The 19,267-nt window shown below is 42.1% G+C and overlaps 1 protein-coding gene across 4 annotated transcripts in view; it reads left to right on the plus strand.

Moving 5' to 3' along the window:
• The window catches only part of GRHL2 (grainyhead like transcription factor 2), a 165,953-nt gene that overhangs the window by 44,673 nt on the left and 102,013 nt on the right, over window positions 1–19,267 (plus strand). For all 4 annotated transcript variants that reach the window (XM_027131538.1, XM_027131540.1, XM_027131537.1 and 1 more), the window contains 3 exons: window positions 4,980–5,175; window positions 12,559–12,626; window positions 17,278–17,671. In XM_027131538.1, the coding sequence (XP_026987339.1) occupies window positions 4,980–5,175; window positions 12,559–12,626; window positions 17,278–17,671 (658 nt within the window). The remainder of the gene's footprint in view (window positions 1–4,979; window positions 5,176–12,558; window positions 12,627–17,277; window positions 17,672–19,267) is intronic.

Here is a 19,267-nt window from a genome sequence, read left to right on the forward strand (position 1 = left end):
TTTTTTTTTTTTGTGGTACGCGGGCCTCTCACTGTTGTGGCCTCTCCGGTTGCGGAGCAACAGGCTCCGGACGCGCAGGCTCAGCGGCCATGGCTCACGGGCCCAGCCGCTCTGCGGCATGTGAGATCTTCCCGGACCGGGGCACGAACCCGCGTCCCCTACATTGGTAGGCGGACTCTCAACCACTGCGCCACCAGGGAAGCCCCTGTTAGACTCTTCTTAATGCCCCTGGGCATGTGGTAGAGCGATCTGGAGCTTTTCTTGACTTGTTGGTTATGATCTCAGCTGCATGACTGCTGCACCTCTTTCATTACTTCAGCTGATGACTCATCTCTTAATTTTTCTCCCAACATCAACAAAATGAAGTAGCGGATTAAAGAAACAAATGAAAGAAAAAAAAATATTTGTGATCTAACCCAGCCTTAGCCTTGCTGTGAAGACTCAGGTGCTAATTTAAACTTTCCACCAAGGAAGAACAGAGATCAAGTTTATAGTTGACGTGCTCTGTGTTCAAGGCAACCCAGAAAATTACATACCTAAAGCTACTGAAAGGATATTTAAAAAGCTGACCAGAGCAGGATTAGAATTGCCACTCCAGAAGAACAGTGATGAAACTCACCTTCAGAAAGTGTTCCAAACTTTGGTAAAAGCTGTTCTGTGAAACTGTCCTTCTTTACAAGTCTACATTTTTGCTCAGTGTTCCAGAGAGATTGTTCTGTTTTTACTAAATCAAGCTTTATTCAACAGTGCTCTGTACCAGAGACTATAACCTATGAAGAAACAAAAAGTCCAAAGTCATTATGCAGTTAAAGGGGAGAGCATAAAAGCCCTTTGGCCATCAAAAATGTGAACAGAAACAGCTAGTAAGGATGTGCTTTCCCGGGGTATTTTTCTCCATTGATCATGTAAGGATTCATCAACCATTTCATCATAGGGGAAAAGCTGATGAACCTAGATTTATGAGTGAACATTCGTGCTGGGAACAGATAAAATCAGCAATCCAGGAGACTCAGCAGGAGGGAGTAGGGACTTGAAGGAAGACTCAAAGAAAAATCTCTCAAGTGAATCAGGGCACTACTTAGTGTAAATCAGGAGTTGGCTTTTATCCTTCACCCTGGTGCTTCCTGCTGAACTTTTGGAAATTAGCCAGTGTTGTAATTAACCCTCCCCCCGCCTCCCAGCTTTTCTTAAGTAAGAAAGAGAGTAAAATCTCCATCTTTTTCAATGGTGAGGTCACTGCAAATAACTTAAAGCCCTTCCTTCCTGTAAGACTGAGCGTTTTGGGAAGTATGCATGCTGCCTGGGTGCTCATGCAACAGTTAGGGTTCAGATTCCTCTACTCCCTCTAAGTGAAGGCTGCAGACCGGGCACCCAGGGTGGCTCCTACTAAATGGCTGAGAGGGGTGGTGGTGGCACTGCCACACATGGGCCTATCACCTCTGCCTTCGTGGTCCTCCCAGAGATTTCATTTCTTCCACTTGCAGATTCTTAGGAGTCCACCAAAATTCTCTCTCTAAATCAAGCCCTATCCTCTGTGATTAGTAATTTCCACAACACGGAAATACTATTTTACTGTTAAATCAAAGTACATAAATTTCTTTTTTTTACACTGAATTATAGTTGATTTACAATGTTGTGTTAATTTCTACTGAACAACAAAGTGATTCAGTTATACATATATATATATATATATATATATATTCTCTTTTATATTCTTTTCCATTATGGTTTATCACAGGATATTGAATATAGTTCCCTGTGCTATACAGTAGGACCTTGTTATTTATCCATTCTGTATGTACTAGTTTGCATCTGCTAACCCCAAACTCCCAGTCCAACCCTCCCCCACCTCCCCTGCCCTTGGCAACCACAAGTCTGTTCTCTGTGTCTGTAGTCTGTTTCTGTTTTGTAGATAAGTTCATTTGTGTCATATTTTAGATTCCACATATAAGTGGTATCACATGGCATTTGTCTTTTTCTTTCTGACTTACTTCACTTAGTATGATAATCTCTAGGTCCATCCATGTTGCTGCAAATGGCATTATTTCATTCTTTTTTATGGCTGAGTAATATTCTACTGTATATAAAATACATAAATTTCTTTAGTTGACTCTCCAAAATGAATACAAATGTGCTCCTTTTGTCAGAAAATTCCATTATTGTGCATTACCAATATAGTCTTCACTTTAAAAATGTTCCCCCCCCCCCAAAAAAAAAGATGTTTCCCACATCTGCCCATTTCAGCGTTGACCGGCACACTCCTGCCTTTCCTTCAGGTCTTTGTCGAAACTTTGCTTCCTCCTTGATCTTCTGGTTAGGTTAGTCCCCTCTGTCATATAACCTCACTCATGACACTGTTCATTTCTCACACTCATTGCTCTTGTAACAGCGGTGCTTTCTTTTTCTCTTTCTCTTTTTTGGCTGCGTTGGATCTTCACTGCTGCGCGTGGGCTTTCTCTAGTTGCAGCAAGTGGGGGCTACTCTTTGTTGCAATGCGTGGACTTCTTATTGCGGTGGCTTCTCGTTGCAGATCTCGGGCTCTAGGCACATGTGCTTCAGTAGTTGCAGCATGAGGGCTCAGTAGTTGCGGCATATGGGCCCTAGAGTGCAAGCTCAGTAGTTGTGGCACACGGGCTTAGCTGTTCCGCGGCATGTGGGATCTTCCTGGACCAGTGACCAACCCATGTCCCCTGCATTGGTAGGCGGATTCTTAACCACTGCACCACCAGGGAAATCCTAACAGTGGTGTTTTCTTTCCCCCGCTGGACTGCAAGCTACTTGGGCTATAGGGCAGTGCCTGTGTCATTTGCCATTGCATCCTCCACAAATAGCATGGTGTCTGGCATCTATTGGGCTCTCAATCAAAATAGGTAAATGAACAGCTTCAGTCTCCCTTTAATTAATGAGTATCTTTAGCACTTCTGCATTATAACCAAAAATTGCTGTACCCACAAACTACGGGAATATAGAACTGTGCTGTGATAGTAATACCTGTTATTGTATAACATTGTGCACTTTACAGACCTCTATTTTATTCATTATTTTATTCCATTCTTACAATTGCATTGTGAGGTAAGTAGGGTGGGCATTGCTGTCTTTTTTTAAAAAAACTTTTTATTTCATATTGGAGTATAGCTGATTAACAATGTTGTGTTAGTTTCAGTTGTACAACAAAGTGATTCAGTTATACATATACATGTATCTATTCTTTTTCAAATTCTTTCCCCAATTAGGTCGTTACATAATACTGAGCAGAGTTCCCTGTGTTGTACAGTAGGTCCTTGTTGGTTATCCATTCACACCAGTCAGAATGGCCATCATCAAAAAATCCACAAACAATAAATGCTGGAGAGGGTGTGGAGAGAAGGGAACCCTCTTGCACTGTTGGTGGGATGTAAATTGGTACAGCCACTATGGAGAACGGTATGGAGGTTCCTTAAGAAACTAAGAATAGTGTTGTCCTTATTTAAGGCATGAAGAAACCGAACCTCAGGCAGTTTTCCTCCACTGTAAGTGGTGAACAAAGACTCACTTCCAGGGCCTGTGCTGCTCCATGTCACCAGGCTACCTAATGGTTAGGAAGGCCTTCTACCAGGGTTTTCCTGTTTACTTCCAGAAACTTGATTTTACCTTTTGACCCAATTAATTTACAGTTGGGTCATTTTCTCTTTCTTCCCAATCAGTTCCACCAAGCCCCTGGCACAAAGTTCAAACCAGGGGCCTGGAGATAGTCTGAAACTCCACTCTGCTCAGTGTGGATTTCCCACCCGGCCCCCAAACATATGTTACCAATGTCAGTGTCATTTTCTGACCCTACACCGATGTGTGGCACCACGCCTCCACATAAAGGGCCCTCAACACAGCCTTTGTCGGGAGTTCATACCAGTTTTCTATCACAAAGTGAACGGGGAGACCATCTACTATCAGAAGACCCTGTAGAAATATCAGCAAAAAGGGACGTCTGTGACTGAATGCCCATCAGAAGGCTCTTGGTGACTGAATTTCCACTGATCGGTATACATGTTGCCTTTGCAATCCTGTTACTTGTCTGTGTCATGTTACTATGCGTGGACATAGGTGTTACTGAAATACAGTGTCTCATGGTTACTTTTTGGTTTCACTTCAATGAACAAGGCTGGGGAGCTGCTGAGGACTGTCATGGTTTGTGAGTATTTAAGTTACTATCGCATCCTCCTTAAGAAATCGCTTTGATAGTCAATTGCTGCTTTACCTGAGCCTGGCTTGGGTAGGACGGACAGATGACTCCAGCCTCCTCTTTTGCCTCTACTGAAGGTTCTCCAGGTGCCCTCCTCACTCCCCATGATGATTTTTTACGACCTGTAGCTTCTATGTCCTTTAAATATAGTAGGATCCCACGGCAACACAGGATTCATATACAGAGTTCGTCTCTTTTCCTGTTCCTTTGTATCCCTATTATGCAGCATATCTGCAATGCGTCTTGTTTGCAAGGTAGCTTCTATTGCCTTTTTAAATTAAGGGACTTGGATTGGTCTATAATTTGCTAGCAATTATAGTACAAATTAAACTGGATAAAATAGTTTTTAATAACCGTTAACATGTTGATTACATTTAATGTATCGCACATATTTACACATTAGAACTCAGAGAGTTAAATGAAACCTGCTCCCTCTCAGTTTTTCATTTTACTATTCACTAATGAAGAATAATCAAAGAAAATGATTTGGCTTCTGAAGTGATTGGATGTGAAAAGCCAAGTGTGAAGGACACCAACTTACACTACTTCTGTACTACCTTTGAAAGACCATTATTACTTCTCATGGGCAGTAGAGAAATAAATCAGTGGCTTTATCAATGCAATGGGGCAGTCACTTTAGTCTTAATCTGCCCTCTCTTCCATTCTGGGGAAGTACAAATTAACCAAATAATGTGTATTTTTTAGCGGCTATCAAAGGAGTGCTTCTTTGATAATGCACCTCGTGTTCTTCTTGCTTTCACAGTAATAAACGACTGGTGGCCTTAGTGCCCATGCCCAGTGACCCTCCATTTAATACCCGAAGAGCCTACACCAGTGAGGATGAAGCCTGGAAGTCGTATTTGGAGAACCCCCTGACGGCGGCCACCAAGGCGATGATGAGTATCAACGGTGATGAGGACAGTGCTGCCGCCCTTGGCCTGCTGTATGACTATTACAAGGTAGGACCTGAAGCCCCGCCTCCCTCCACTTTCTGCCTCCAGGGCCTCCCCTCTCTAGTGGGCAGAGGGGCCAGATTCTTCATCCCAGGCCAGAGAATGAATGGCATTGCCACACTCGCTCTGGAATTCAGTCTCTTCCTGTTCTCATTGCGTCTCTGCTTTCCCATCTATAAAGCACAACTTTACCACACCCCCCCCGAGGGAGTTTCCATTTTAGGATGATTATTTCTGTGCCCTCTGTTTACAAGCATACATATTACCTACGTTTAATTTCTACTTCATATCATATTGCAAATCCTTCTTTGTTGCCATTTTTACTTTATGATTTTTGGTGAATAAAGAATATTACATTGTGTGGCTGTACCATAATTTAGTCATTGCTCCGTTTTGGGGCATTTAGGTTGCTTTTATCTTATTTTATTTTTTAATTAAGTAATGAGAACCTTTAAAAAATTTTTTTTTAATTTAATTTTTTGGCTGTGCCACAAGCTTGCAGGATCTTAGTTCCCCGACCAGGGATTGAACCCTGGCCCTCGGCAGTGAAAACAGAAGCGAAAACGCCGAGTCCTAACCACTGGACCACCAGGGAACTCTCTAGGTTGCTTTTAGATTTTCCATTTTATAAGAAACATCAGGGTTTCTAGATTTTTCAGTTTTGTAAGGAATACACCAATGAATACTTTAGTGGTAGGCTTTTGCAGCAATTCCAAAATCTGTCTCCATTTGTTTCAATGAGTACTCTATTTATTTTGAAAAACCCTTAAAACAAAGTGAATGTAATTCGCTTGCATTACAAAAATACCTGCCATCGTTACTTTCAAAACAGGAGTATTTCAGGAAATCGAACCACAAACAATGGTCTGCCTCAACTATAAAGGACTGTATCTGGTATGACCTGCTCCCTTAGAACCAATGAAGTGTAAAAAATCCACAGGTATTTACTGAAGGAGGATATTTATTGCCTGACTTGATTGTAAACACTGTGGGCTTACGATGCTATTGGCACAAAGGTGAGAATGGCCGTGTTTATTTTGCTGGTTGGGCACAGTGAACTCTTTATTTTAGAATAAGAACTAAATCCCCCTCTTCCCCTCTCCCTCCATCATGAGGAAGTCACCCAGGAGGAATCATTTTTCTTTCGGTAAGCACCAGTCTCAGCTTCCTGTTTCCTCCCTGCTTCCCAGTTCCTGATTCCTCCCAGTGGTCTCGCTTCTGCAAGTTGTGTCGTCCCCTGGGTCTCTCCTAAACCAGGGTTTTTGTGCTTTACAACGATCGCCCACCACCATTGACTCTGGCACTGCCCCCGGGCCTATTTCTTTCACCAAAATTCTCTAAAATTACTCGTTCCTTTTCCAGCTTCTTCCCATTTTCTCTATTAAATCACTCAGGAGGGCTCCCTCCGTGGGGAGAAGAATGAAAGCCAAGCCAAGTTGTGCTTATTTAGGATGAAACACGAGGTATGAGTAACTGATAGGTTGGCCCATCCAGGCTACTTTAAATGAGAATATTATTAACTCAAATAAATGCATTTTTTATGGTTGGAAAGTGCTGGAGAAATATGGGAAAGGCATTCCACTGGTACCCTTGCCAGTCTAGGGTGATTTTTTTTCCCTTTACCAACGGAGCTGGAGTTGGCCGATTTCGACAGCTCTCTTGTGAAGCTGTACAACTCCCAACACGTCTCCTGACATAGCAAGAAAGGGCTTTAACTTTGGGAATTGGGGTCCAGATTGAAAGGATATTTTAGGGTCTAACCTCCATTCCATGTAAGCAGGGCAGTTTCCTACAATGAACAGGAATCGCCTGAAAAAAAACGAGCCTAAAAACAAAGATGGTTTCTTGGCAGGCTTTCCTTTCTTGTTTTCTTTGTTTGTGGTTGTTTTATATACTTTAATCCTTTTTGACTAAGGAGCTTATCTGAAAAACACAAGGATGAATTCTAAACGTTTTGGAGTCAAAATTTTCAGAATGTATTGAGGATGGTACAGAAACACAGAACTTACCATGTTAGACCGCTTCATGTTATAGGCTACCTCTTGAGGGTTCAGCTCTATTGGACTTTTGTGTTAATATGTAATGTTCAGAAATGGTCTCATCCCTAGAAAGGAATCACAAAGCAATTTTCCTTTATTATAAAAAATAGTTAAAACTCGACACCTTTTAAAAAAATATCTTTATTGGAGTATAATTGCTTTACAATGTTGTGTTAGTTTCTGCTGTACAACAAAGTGAATCGGCTATATGTATACGTATATCCCCATATCCCCTCCCTCTTGAGCCTCCCTCCCACCCTCCCTATCCCACCCCTCAAGGTCGTCACAAAGCATCGAGCTGATCTCCCTGTGCTATGCAGCAGCTTCCCACTAGCCATCCATTTTACATTTGGTAGTGTATATATGTCCATGCTACTCTCTCACTTCGCCCCCTCTTCTCCTTCCCCTGCTGTGAAAAATTGATACCTTTATCAATCTTTAAAATCTAGTAACATATTAAAGTGACCCTGATTTAATCACTTGGGTCATTACTACATTTTTTGGTAACTTTTATAACTGTGTTAAACAAATACGTTAGTTAATGCTTTTATAAGACTTTGAAGAAATACATTAAGATACACTTTGAAAAAATATATTTTTCTTATTTTTTAAATGTAGATTTTACTACTGTGAAATGGGTATAATTTCAGGCATCTGTATTAGATGGCAATTCTTTCGTATTAATGAAAAAGAGAAACACACCTTGAAACAAAAATCATTAGTAATTTAGGAAAGCAACGTATTTTATTTCCCACAGGTTCAGAGGATAAAGTATTAGTAAGTATGGTACCTGGATTACCTCTCCTCTTGCACGTTTTTAAGATGTAGAGGAAAGTTGACATACTGCTTTCTGTAAATATTTTGTAATGCAGAGCAGAGAGTTTACATAAAACTCAATTTGAGGATGCAGAGAAAAAGGAACCCTTTATACTGTTGACGGGAATGTAAACTGGTGCATCCACTATGGAAGACAGTATAGCAGTTTCTCAAAAAACTAAAAATAGAACCACCATAGGACCCAGACGTTCCACTCCCGGATATATAGCTGAAAAAAATGAAAACACTAATTTGAAAAGATACATCCACCCCAGTGTTCATAGCAGCACTATTTACAATAGCCAAGACATGGAAGCAACCCAAGTGTCCATCAGCTGACAAATGGATAAAGATGAGGTATATAAATACAATAGAGTAGTACTCAGCCGTAAAAAAGAATGAAATTTTGTCACCTGCAACATCATGGATGGACTTGGAGGGTATTATGCTGAGTGAAATGTCAGAGAAAGACAAACACTGTATGATATTACTTACATGTGGAATCTAAAAAATGAAAACAAACTAGTCAATATAACAAAACAGAAACAGACTTAAATATGTAGAGAACAAACTAGTGGCTACCAATGGAGAGAAAGGAGGGGGGGAGGGGCAAGATAGGGGTAGGGGATTAAGAGGTACAAGCTACTACGTATAAAATAAATAAGTTACAAGGATATATTGTACAATGCAGGGAATATAGCCGATATTTTATAGTAACTATAAATGGAATATAACCTATAAAAATTGGGAAACTCTATGTTGGACACCTGAAATTTCTTTTTTTTTTTTGCGGTACACGGGCCTCTCACGGTTGCGGACTCTCCCATTGTGGAGCACAGGCTCCGGACGCGCAGGTCCAGCAGCTATGGCTCACGGGCCTAGCCGCTCCGCGGCACGCGTCCCCTGCATCGGCAGGCGAAGGCTTTCTCTAGTTGCGGCGAGCGGGGGCTACTCTTTGTTGCGGTTCGCGGGCCTCTCATTGCTGTGGCTTCTCTTGTTGTGGAGCACGGGCTCTAGGCGCACGGGCTTCAGTAGTTGTGGCACGCGGGCTCAGCAGTTATGGTTCACGGGCTCTAGAGCACAGGATCAGTAGTTGTGGTGCACAGGCTTAACTGCTCTGAGGCATGCGGGATCTTCCTGGACCAGGGCTTGAGCTCATGTCCCCTGCATTGGCAGATGGATTCGTAACCACTGTGCCACCAGGGAAGTCCTGTTTTTTATGTATTTTAATGATTTAAATTCACATTATCTAGATGAATGAGTGAATAAGTGATTTAATAAATATTCATAAGCTGTTGAAATATTCATAAGCTGCTGAAATCAGCTTTTTATTTTTGGCTTATACATATACATTATAGAAAATTCAGGGAAGCTTAAAGAAGAAAGTGAAATTGCCTGTAGTTTTTCTGTCATATTATTTGGCATCATTTTCTCCATCGCTGAACGATTTTGAACATAAGCCTGGTAGATTGAAGAAATGATTTATACATATTACAGCAACAGCAGCAGCAGCAGGGAGGTGGGTTATGAGCAGAGAATCCAGTGAACAGTTCGTTGCAATAGTCCAGATAAAAAATGATGAAGCCCTAAAGTAAGACATGATGGTAGCTGTTCCTGGGTCAGCATTTGTGAGGTTCTCTCTGAATCAGCCGCTCTGTTTAGTCAGCCATACTGCATAGAGACAAAGCAGTATGTTCAAGAAATCACTGAGTATTTGTTTGAAGAAAAGCTGGCAACTGGGGCTTCCCTGGTGGCGCAGTGGTTGAGAGTCCGCCTGCCGATGCAGGGGATGCGGGTTCGTGCCCCCGTCCGGGAAGATCCCACATGCCGCGGAGCAGCTGGGTCCGTGAGCCATGGCCGCTGAGCCTGCGCGTCCGTCCGGAGCATGTGCTCCGCAACGGGAGAGGCCACAGCAGTGAGAGCCCCGCGTACCGCAAAAAAAAAAAAAAAAAAGCTGGCAACTGATTGTGTGTGTGTGTGTTTGTGTGTGTGTGAGATTTGGTGGGAGAACCCTCTAATTAGGGTCATAATATCTAAGCTGACTCTCAGATTAACGAAGGCGGAGTACAGAAGAAGGGCTTTGGGGAAAAGGATAATTGTATGTTGAGTTTGATGGGCTTGTAGGATGTCTAGGTAGGGATGTCTGACAGACAGTATTGTGGGTCTAGACTTGAGAATGGGGCCTGAGTTCAGAGGTCTCAGTTTCTCTAAGAAGGACAGTCTTTGGGAAGCCAAAGGTAAACATGGTTCAGCCTGGCCCAGATGGGAGCAAACCCAAAGGTTTCCCTTTGTCACATTGTGCCCAATACTGTAGACTGAGCAGGCTGCCCAGAGCTGGCATCAGTGCATCTTAGCAACACTAATGTTCACTTCCAGGAGTCTTTGGGAGTTACTAATACGTTTTAGTGTTCGGAATCCCTATTTCTCCTATTTCTTTGATTCTACTTTTTGCAGGCCATTTTGATTGATTCAGTCATTCTTTCAACAAGAATTTAGTGAGGGCCTGCTACATTCCAGGCGCTTGGGACATAACCATGCACAAGGTGGACACTCGTGGAGATTGTAGTCTAATCTTGGATATGAACATTTAGATGGTTCTCGAAGTAAGCTCACAAGTTAACTTAGAGAAGGCATGGGTAGGGTGGGGCAGGGGACTGTGTGATGGCTCTGCTGCAAGAAGGAGCATTGCATGGTCAGAGATGCTGTGTGGCTGTACACACAGCAGCGATGGGGGTGGCCCAAGTTGAGGCAGAAGAGTTTTTGGAGGCCATGTTCCTGAGAATAACGGGAAGCATTGAAGAGTTTTAAGTAAGAGCATAGTGGGGTCAGACTGAAAGATCACTCTGGATCTTCTTAATGGATCCCAAATGGATTTGCAGGGGTTAAGTGAAGGAGAGGAGAGACCAGTTAGGCTGGTGCCGTAGCTCAGGTAAGAGATGTCGGGGGCTGAACCAGGAGGCAGGCATCCACAGGGAAGTTGATGGATTTGAGTCATACGGGATTTAGTGTAATGTCTTCAAGCTTCATCCATATTATAGCATGTATCAGAATTTCATCTTTAAGGCTGAATAATATCCCATTGTACGTATATATCACATTTTGTTTATCCATTCATCTGTAGATGGATGGACATTTGGGTCATTTCCACTTTTTGGCTATTGTGAATAATGCTGCTATGAACATGGGTGTGCTGGGTATTAAAATTTTATGTTTATCTCTCGTTTTCAGTAGATGATAGGAGCTATGTTTTATTTCATTTCTGTCTAGCACTTAGTAATGCCTGCTACATTGTAGACCCTCATCATTGACATGTGAGTGAAGGACAATTGATTTACTTTATTTTTATTTAACCAATGCGTATAAATTCCCAGACACTCTAAGTGGCTTTAAAAAAATTAATTCATTTAATTTTACTAAACACCCTGTGAGGTATAGGACTACCATTATGCCTGTTTTACAGCTGAGGAAACTGAGGCAGAATTAGTAAGTGGTAGAGCTGAGATTTGAACCCAAACAATCAGGTCTAGGCCTGGACTCTTAGCCACCCTGCTATGTTGCCTCCCTTGCCCAGCTAGCTGGGCTTGCATACATATTCAGGTGAGTGGAAACCATCCATGAGGATTGCTAGTCCGGAATCCAGAAGAGAGATGCTTCTCATAAACGCTCTCTTATGTCAGAATAGTGAAGGCTGTGTTTTGAGTGCAAAGGTGTTTGGCTAGAAGGAAGATCTGGAGATTTAGGAAAAAACAAAATCAAAAACAAAAACCAAAAAACCCCAAACATCCAACCAGCCAAACCAATCTAAACCCACCATTCATGTGTTCGAGAACTATGGTAGAGATAGGTAAGCAATCCTTCATGCGGTAGGGCGGTCAGGTGATGTTCAGAAGCACAGCTGGTAGGGGCATCCCTTCTCTCAAGTAGCACTTTTTCAATAATCTTTCAGGTAATATGTTGGCATTGTGGTTGTGAAGTCAATAATAAAAGTGCATTAGAAGAAGCAGGGTGGGAGCCAGTTCGAGAGCTAGGGAGGGTAGGTGAAGGCTGGCTCAGGTATTAGATGGTGCTCCCTCACTGGACAGTGCAGCCCTCTACCCAGTTTGCCCCCCTGCATGTCAGCACCTGGAGTCCCTCATCAGGGTGGAGGGTCAGTCCCTGTTCCTTAACGGGATACCTGTTGTAGCTCCAAGATGTTTTCTGTCTGCTCCAGAGCACAGATCCTCTTACCCTTTCCCCTCATCCACTCCTAGCCGAGGTGGGGAGGGCTCGGAAGGTGCTCAGGTCCAGCGAGAGAGAGTTGCCAGTGTCAGCAGGGCATAGCAGAATCAGGATTGCTGTGGCCCTACGTTGATCATCACCCTTTTGTATCCGGTCTACTGGCATTGCCAATCAGCCTGGTTACCTTTAACCATCTCCTGGCCATTGCAAATTTGCCACCGTTCTCTGGAGAATGTTCCATTTCCTTTTCTTTGCTTATGCTGGTGTCAAGCTCTGCATCTACGTAAGTCTGACTGATGGCTGGTGATGTTTTCAGGTTCCTCGAGACAAGAGGCTGCTGTCTGTAAGCAAAGCAAGTGACAGCCAAGAAGACCAGGATAAAAGGTATGATAATATATACAGGAATATGCCTGACTCCCCAGATAACTCTTTTTCTATGTTTTTTGAAAACAATAGTATTAAACTATAACTTTTGTTCTTGAGAGGATATGGGAGTCAAGAAGCTTCATGTCTGCTACCTGTTTTTGGAGTCTGGAACAAAACTGGATCTCTCAGGCGGGAGAGAAAATTGTATTTTTTGGTTTTGCAATTCTGCAAAGGGCATTCAGTATCTTCCAAGGAGGCTGCAGATCCCGAGAGTTAGAGGTGATATACAGGCAAGATAGCCTACTGCTGGCGTGAACTTTTCTGTCCGTCCGATGGCTGTATGACTGTGATGAGGCCCTTGAGGGAGTGAGACATTTGAAGATCGTCTTTGATAAGGGGGAGAGGAAGGATGCCAGGCTGATCTCAGTTCAGGGAGGAGCTGGTAGGGAGCCATGGGTGGCAGAGGACACTGTTGGGGTGCAGGGGCAGGAAAGATGTTAGGAGACCATAGGTCATACTCCTTTCCTTCAATCCTGAGTTAAGAACCAGTTGAAAAACAAGAAACAGACAGATTGAAATTAAAAAGGAAAAAAAATCAGTTTTACTTCTGATGAAGCTAATTAGAGAATGTGATTTTGAACCAGCAATTTGTAACATTTCAGTCCTGACTTAGATATGGCTATTCATCCAGTCCCAAGCAGGACTTCAGGCCTCCCTGAAGGGACAGGCCACTGATGGCATGGCCGCGGTGACTGGAGTGTCCCCTTTCTTTGGCCAAGATGATCCAGACATAAAGAGGGAACCACAAGGGTCTGAACCACCTTGCTCAGCTACTTCTCCCAAACTCACCAATCAAATACATCTCTTCCCCTGCAGAGGGATGGAGAAGCCACAGTGCTTTTCTGTTGGGGGGTTTTTCCACTTGGAAACATGAAGCCAGGAGAAATGAAGTCTCCTGCTAAAACACATGTCAGAATCTTTCCTGGCCTTGATAGGAACTGCTTGTGACATTGTGATCTTGTCATACGACTAGCAGTGGGGGCCACCCCGCCCATCAGTGGCCCTGTGCTGTGTATCACCTCTAAGGCACATCCCCAGCAGAAGATCAAGGCTGTCTGCATCTGATGTGTGGTTCCACAGGTTGTGTGGTTGATGTGTGGTTCCATCTTCTGATGCTCTATGCTGCTTTGGGGCCCTGGGCACTAGTGAGTAGCAGTGATGACAGGGAGAAAGAGGCTGATGCTCTTCAGGTCCTATAACTTTTCCACCATCCAGCCAGCATTTATTAGGCTAAGCAAGTGCTGTCTCCTAAGGCCTATACCAGTAATCACAGAAAAGTTGGGGGAGGCGCGGGGGGTGGAGGTGGGGAGGGGAACGAATCTAAGATGTGTGCTCTGTATGCATCATAATAGACAAAAGAGCCCATGTTTTGGTAAAGTATCTTCTAGAACAACATTAAAGACTGATAGTCACTCATTGTATTTTAAAGGCCATTTTTGTGATATCAATGGAGTGCCTTAAAAAAAAACTGGCAGTGAGGTATAGACAAACCACCTTGTATGGACTGATTATGACTTAGTAGGCTTCCGGTTGAATGTAATTTGGAAGGATATCATTTGGTCTGCAATGTACTCATGAATTAAGGTGCCATGTGCTGACATGGTATCATTACAAATGTTCGTATACAGAAGTCGCCACTTTGAAAAGTAATCTCAATGTCATGACCCCCAATTTTTTAAAAGTATATTTCAAGGAACCATTCTTAGCCTTGCATTTTTTTCTCACATTATAATGTTTGGTTCAATTTTGAATTCTATTGCAGGTGAGTCAGTATATCTCACAATAATTCTTACTTTGTTCTGATCACCCATTTTTGGGATGACTTCCAGAGTTCTCTGGCATCAACTTTTAAAGTCGGTGCTATTCTATAGAGGCACAGTTACACATTATAGGATGGTGCCGAGTCTGTTGTTCCCTTGTCTCATGGTAGTGCCGATTCAACTAGATTTGCACAACTCTATTAGTTTGCTTATTTATTTGTTGATAAGCACACCAAAAATATTTTGACGTGTGTTTCTTGTTTAGAATCCAAGAGTTTTGCATGAATTAAAGACTTAAGAAATTTGGACTGAAGTGGACTCTAACTGTAGAGGAGTTGATTAATTCTGAATATTTTGGCAAAGCCAGTAAGACCGTGCTTGTGCAAAGCCCAGAAGTGCTGGAAGTGGATAATTGCTTTGGTAGCTAATGAACGTAGACCAACCGTCCTACACCCGACTTGCAGGACATTACCCACAAGTATTAGCAGTTACTCCTCCACAGAAGGGTCCCGGATAAAATGAGTTTGAGAAATCCTGGGTTACAGTTAAACAAGTGGAGGAACCCTTGGGGGCCTTTACTGTGTTCACGACTGTGACCCACCAGGGTGGTCTTGTTTAGGCAATTTTTTTTTTTTAGTACTGATTTTATCATGGTCTCCTTTCTTTGAGGAACATACATTAACATTCTATGCAATGTTCTCAACAATAAGGTTTAGGGAATACTGATATAAATGGGTGGCCTGGGTTTTGGCATCATCAGCTTACTGGATTCAGATTGAACATAATTTCTAAATTTTCACTGTGTCTTAGATGCAGATTCATTGTATTGATATAGCCACAAAAGCAGGTTATTACTTAAAGCCAGAATGTTTATAGACTCAGATTTCATTCTTCAAAGCGTTTGTTTCTAGAATGATTTCTGCAGGTCTGTGACTGACTCAGAGAGGTCCAGGTATTTTTCTGTTGGCTTCGTTCATGTGGAGCCATTCTTTCCTCAAGCTTCACTTTGAAGTTTTATTTGAAAAATCAAAGCTAAAAATACCGAGTCCTGTTTGAGAGGCAAACTCAGAGGCGACTGGATTTCCTTTACAGAGAGGAGCCACGAGAGCCCAATTCTTGGAAGAACCAATTTTATTCAAATATTTCTCTCGATGAGAGATGGCTGTAAGCCCCAGAAAGCACATGCTAGTTTTAAAAAAACAGACACTGGGGACGGGGCTCCATGCAAAACGTGCATTTTCTCTCTGTGTCATTCAGAATAATCTATAAATAAGTAAGAGGTGGCCTCAAATCTTACTGACCACAAGGGCTTTGCTAGTAAAATCATTTTGCTATCAATAACGCTCTTTTCGTAAGAAGTTTCTCTTTGCTTCTGCTCTCTCCCAGAATTCTATAGTATAGATGAAAGTATTTCATCTTATACTGGCAAGAATTAATCTTCTGAATCCTTTCCTTTCTCTTTGTAGCACGGGAGGTCTGAGATCTGAGAGATCTTGTCTTATGTAAGCCCAGTTACACCACTTCCTTAAGCCCTGAAAGTAATTCAGTGCTAAGGACATCAACGAGCTGATGGTACTTCTCAATTTAGTGAAAATATTCTAATGATAAATTCTCATTATATTATTATTATTATTATTATTATTATTATTTTTTGCGGTACGCGGGCCTCTCACTGTTGTGGCCTCTCCCGTTGTGGAGCACAGGCTCCGGCCGCGCAGGCTCAGCGGCCATGGCTCACGGGCCCAGCCGCTCTGCGGCATGTGGGATCCTCCCGGACCGGGGCACGAACCCGTGTCCCCTGCATCGGCAGGCGGACTCTCAACCACTGCGCCACCAGGGAAGCCCTCTCATTATATTATTTTTCCTGCAAGGAGTTTAGCCTGCAGAAGAGTGAAAAATATTCTTTCCACTCTCTTCCTTTAACTTATTGTCCTGCTGCCACCTTTTTTCAAAAAAGCTACTTAAAATGTTTTCTTCTGAAAGCTTTCAAACATACCAATAAATAAAGACGATGGTGTAATGAACCCCCAGATACCCGTCCCATCCTCCGGGTTCAGCACTGATAACTTTGTGTTACACCTGCTTAAACTTGACCTTTTCTTTCTTTCTTTCTAAATTTTTATTGCAATAGTATTCAAAATAAGTTCCTGGCTTACTTTATGTCATTTCACCTCTAACAACTTATGATTTGTATCTCTAAATGAAGACATTTTATTACCTAATCTTAAAATCATCATCACATCTAGGTGAGTTAACAGTACTTCCTTCACATCAGCTACCTCTCAGTTCATATTCAGTTGTCTCAAAAATCCCACTGCCTCCTAAGTGCCTTTTTGGTTTTTTAGATCAGGATCCAGACAAGATCTGCTAATCCTATTTGATTATGTCTTTTAAGTTTCTTAACCTAGAACAAGTCTCCCACTTTTCTTTCTTTTTTCATGCCTCTGACTTATTGAAGAAACCAGGTCAGTAAGATGTGTGACATTCTGGTTTGTATGATTGTTTCTTTTCCGTGTTGTTTAAATTATCCTTCCAGCTGCCATATATCCTAAGAACTGGAAGCTGTATGTAAAGGCTTGCTTGATTTAGAGTCAGCTGTTTCGGGGGGGGGCGTGGGCAATAGCACTTTCTAGGTGGGGCTCATTGCATGATACCAGGAGGCACATATGTCTAGTTGTCCTCCTTCTCGTGATACAAAGATTCATTGCATTCCATTGTAAAGTTGGCCATCAGCTTTCCCCCTAATGCATTAGCCTCCGCTGATTCTTGCTTACATCAGTTATTAGGAGTTGCAGAAGGGTGATGTTTCTAATTCTGTTCTGTTGCGGGGTGTGCGTTTAAACACACAGAAACTGTCTTGGCACCAGTGGAGCCCAGAGTAGTTTGAGTGGAGGAGAAAACCGAGTGCAGGTCCTAAAGACTGTTCCAGTGAACCTTTCCCTAAATCAAGACCACCTGGAGAATTCAAAACGGGAACAGTATAGCACGAACGTCTCTGAGAGCCCAGCCGTCATCCCCATGGCGGGAATCACAGTGGTGAAGGCCGAAGATTTCACACCGGTTTTCACGGCCCCACCTGTGCACTATCCCCGGGGAGATGGTGAAGAGCAACGCGTGGTTATCTTTGAACAGACTCAGTATGGTGTGCCGTCCGTGGCCAGCCATAGCACCTACCTCAAGGATGATCAGCGCAGCACCCCGGACAGTACTTACAGCGAGAGCTTCAAAGACGGAAACACAGAGGTGAGTCCCTGGCGCTTACATCAGCGGCTGGAACTGAAACCCAAAACCACCTAACTTGTTTTCTCTGTTGGCTTTTTAAGTGGGATGAGTGAATTCAACTGTGAGTTTAAGCTTTTGTTTGTTTGTTTTTTTTAAACATGCCTGCATCTTTCTTCATAAACGGGTTTTATTAGACCATTGGCCTAGGTGTGTGGAGGAATATTTCCGTTTTCCTGCCTCTTAGATGACAGATTCCTTGACTGGTTTTAGTTTTAGTCTTAAAATTAACTATTTTTGAAGAGCAAAGGGCTGTTTGCATGGAAATTTCCTACTTTGTAAAGTTTTCACTTTGACCTCTTCTAGTTTGTAACTTTCCAAATGGCAGCCAAAGATGTTGCCTGCCCATCACTTTTTAAAACAATATAACTCTTTAAAGACCTTGTCTGATTGAATACTCAAGAAAGAATTGGTATTATCAATAACCAAGTGTGTACATGTATGTGTACTTTGTACCTTACAAATAGATTCTATGTATTCTTCTCGTGTGCCCAGAGAACTTACAGAAGCAATGATCTTTGCTTGCTTGTTTGTTTTAAATTCACAGGTTTGAAAATTTTGCTACTTGTTTACAATGATGTAACCAACATCAGAATCAGTGGAAAGTTTCCTCATCCTAAAAGTTTGAATTTGAAGCCCTCCCGTCTCCTCTTGCTCATGGCAGACACTAATCTGCCTTCTGTCACTATACTTCTGCTTTTTCTAAAATTTCATATAAATGGAATGGTAGAGTATAGAGTCTTGTATGTTGTCTTCTTTCATTTAGCAGAATCTTTTTGAGATTCATCTATGTTATTGCTTGTGTTAATAATTTGTTTCTAAAATTGCTGAGTAGTATTCCATGGTAAGCATGTATCACAATTTACTCACCAGTTGGTGGACTTTTGGTTGTTTCTAGGTTTTGGCTTCTAGGGTTTGGCTATTATGAATAATGCTGCTGTGGACATATGCTTTCATTTGTCTTGTGTAAATACCTAGGACTGCACTTGCTGGGTCATGTGGTAAATGTATGTGAAACACTGCTGACAGTGTTTCAAGGTGGCTGGAACATTTTTATTCTCACTAGCAATACATGAGGGTTCCCCTTTTCCATATCCTTGCCCAAACTTGATATTGTCCATCTTTTTAACTGTTGTCGTTTTAGTGCATATGTGATCGTGTCTCATTGTGGTTTAAAATTACATTTCTCTGGTATCTAGTGATGTTGAATATTATTCCGTGTGTTTATCTGACCATTCCTATAACTTCTTTTGTGAAATGTCTGTTCAAATAATTTGTCCAATTTTTAAATTGGGTTATTTGTCTTCCTTTTATTAAGTTGTAAGAGATCCTTAAATAGTGTAGCCATTTATCAGTTATACGTTTTGCAGTTTGATAGCCACTTTATTTTCTTAACTATGTTTTTCAAACAGCAACAATATATAATCTTGATGAAGTCCAGTTAATCAATATTTTCCTCTTAGAGTTTATGCTTTTGATGTGCAGTTTAAGAAGTCTTGGCCTAACGTAATGTCACAAAGATTTCTCTTGTTTTTTTTCTAGACATGTAATAGTTTTACA

Source organism: Aethalodelphis obliquidens, unplaced genomic scaffold, assembly GCF_003676395.1.
Source record: "Aethalodelphis obliquidens isolate GAN/ISIS:26980383/991018 unplaced genomic scaffold, ASM367639v1 scaffold39, whole genome shotgun sequence".
NCBI classification, from domain to species: Eukaryota; Metazoa; Chordata; class Mammalia; order Artiodactyla; family Delphinidae; genus Aethalodelphis; species Aethalodelphis obliquidens.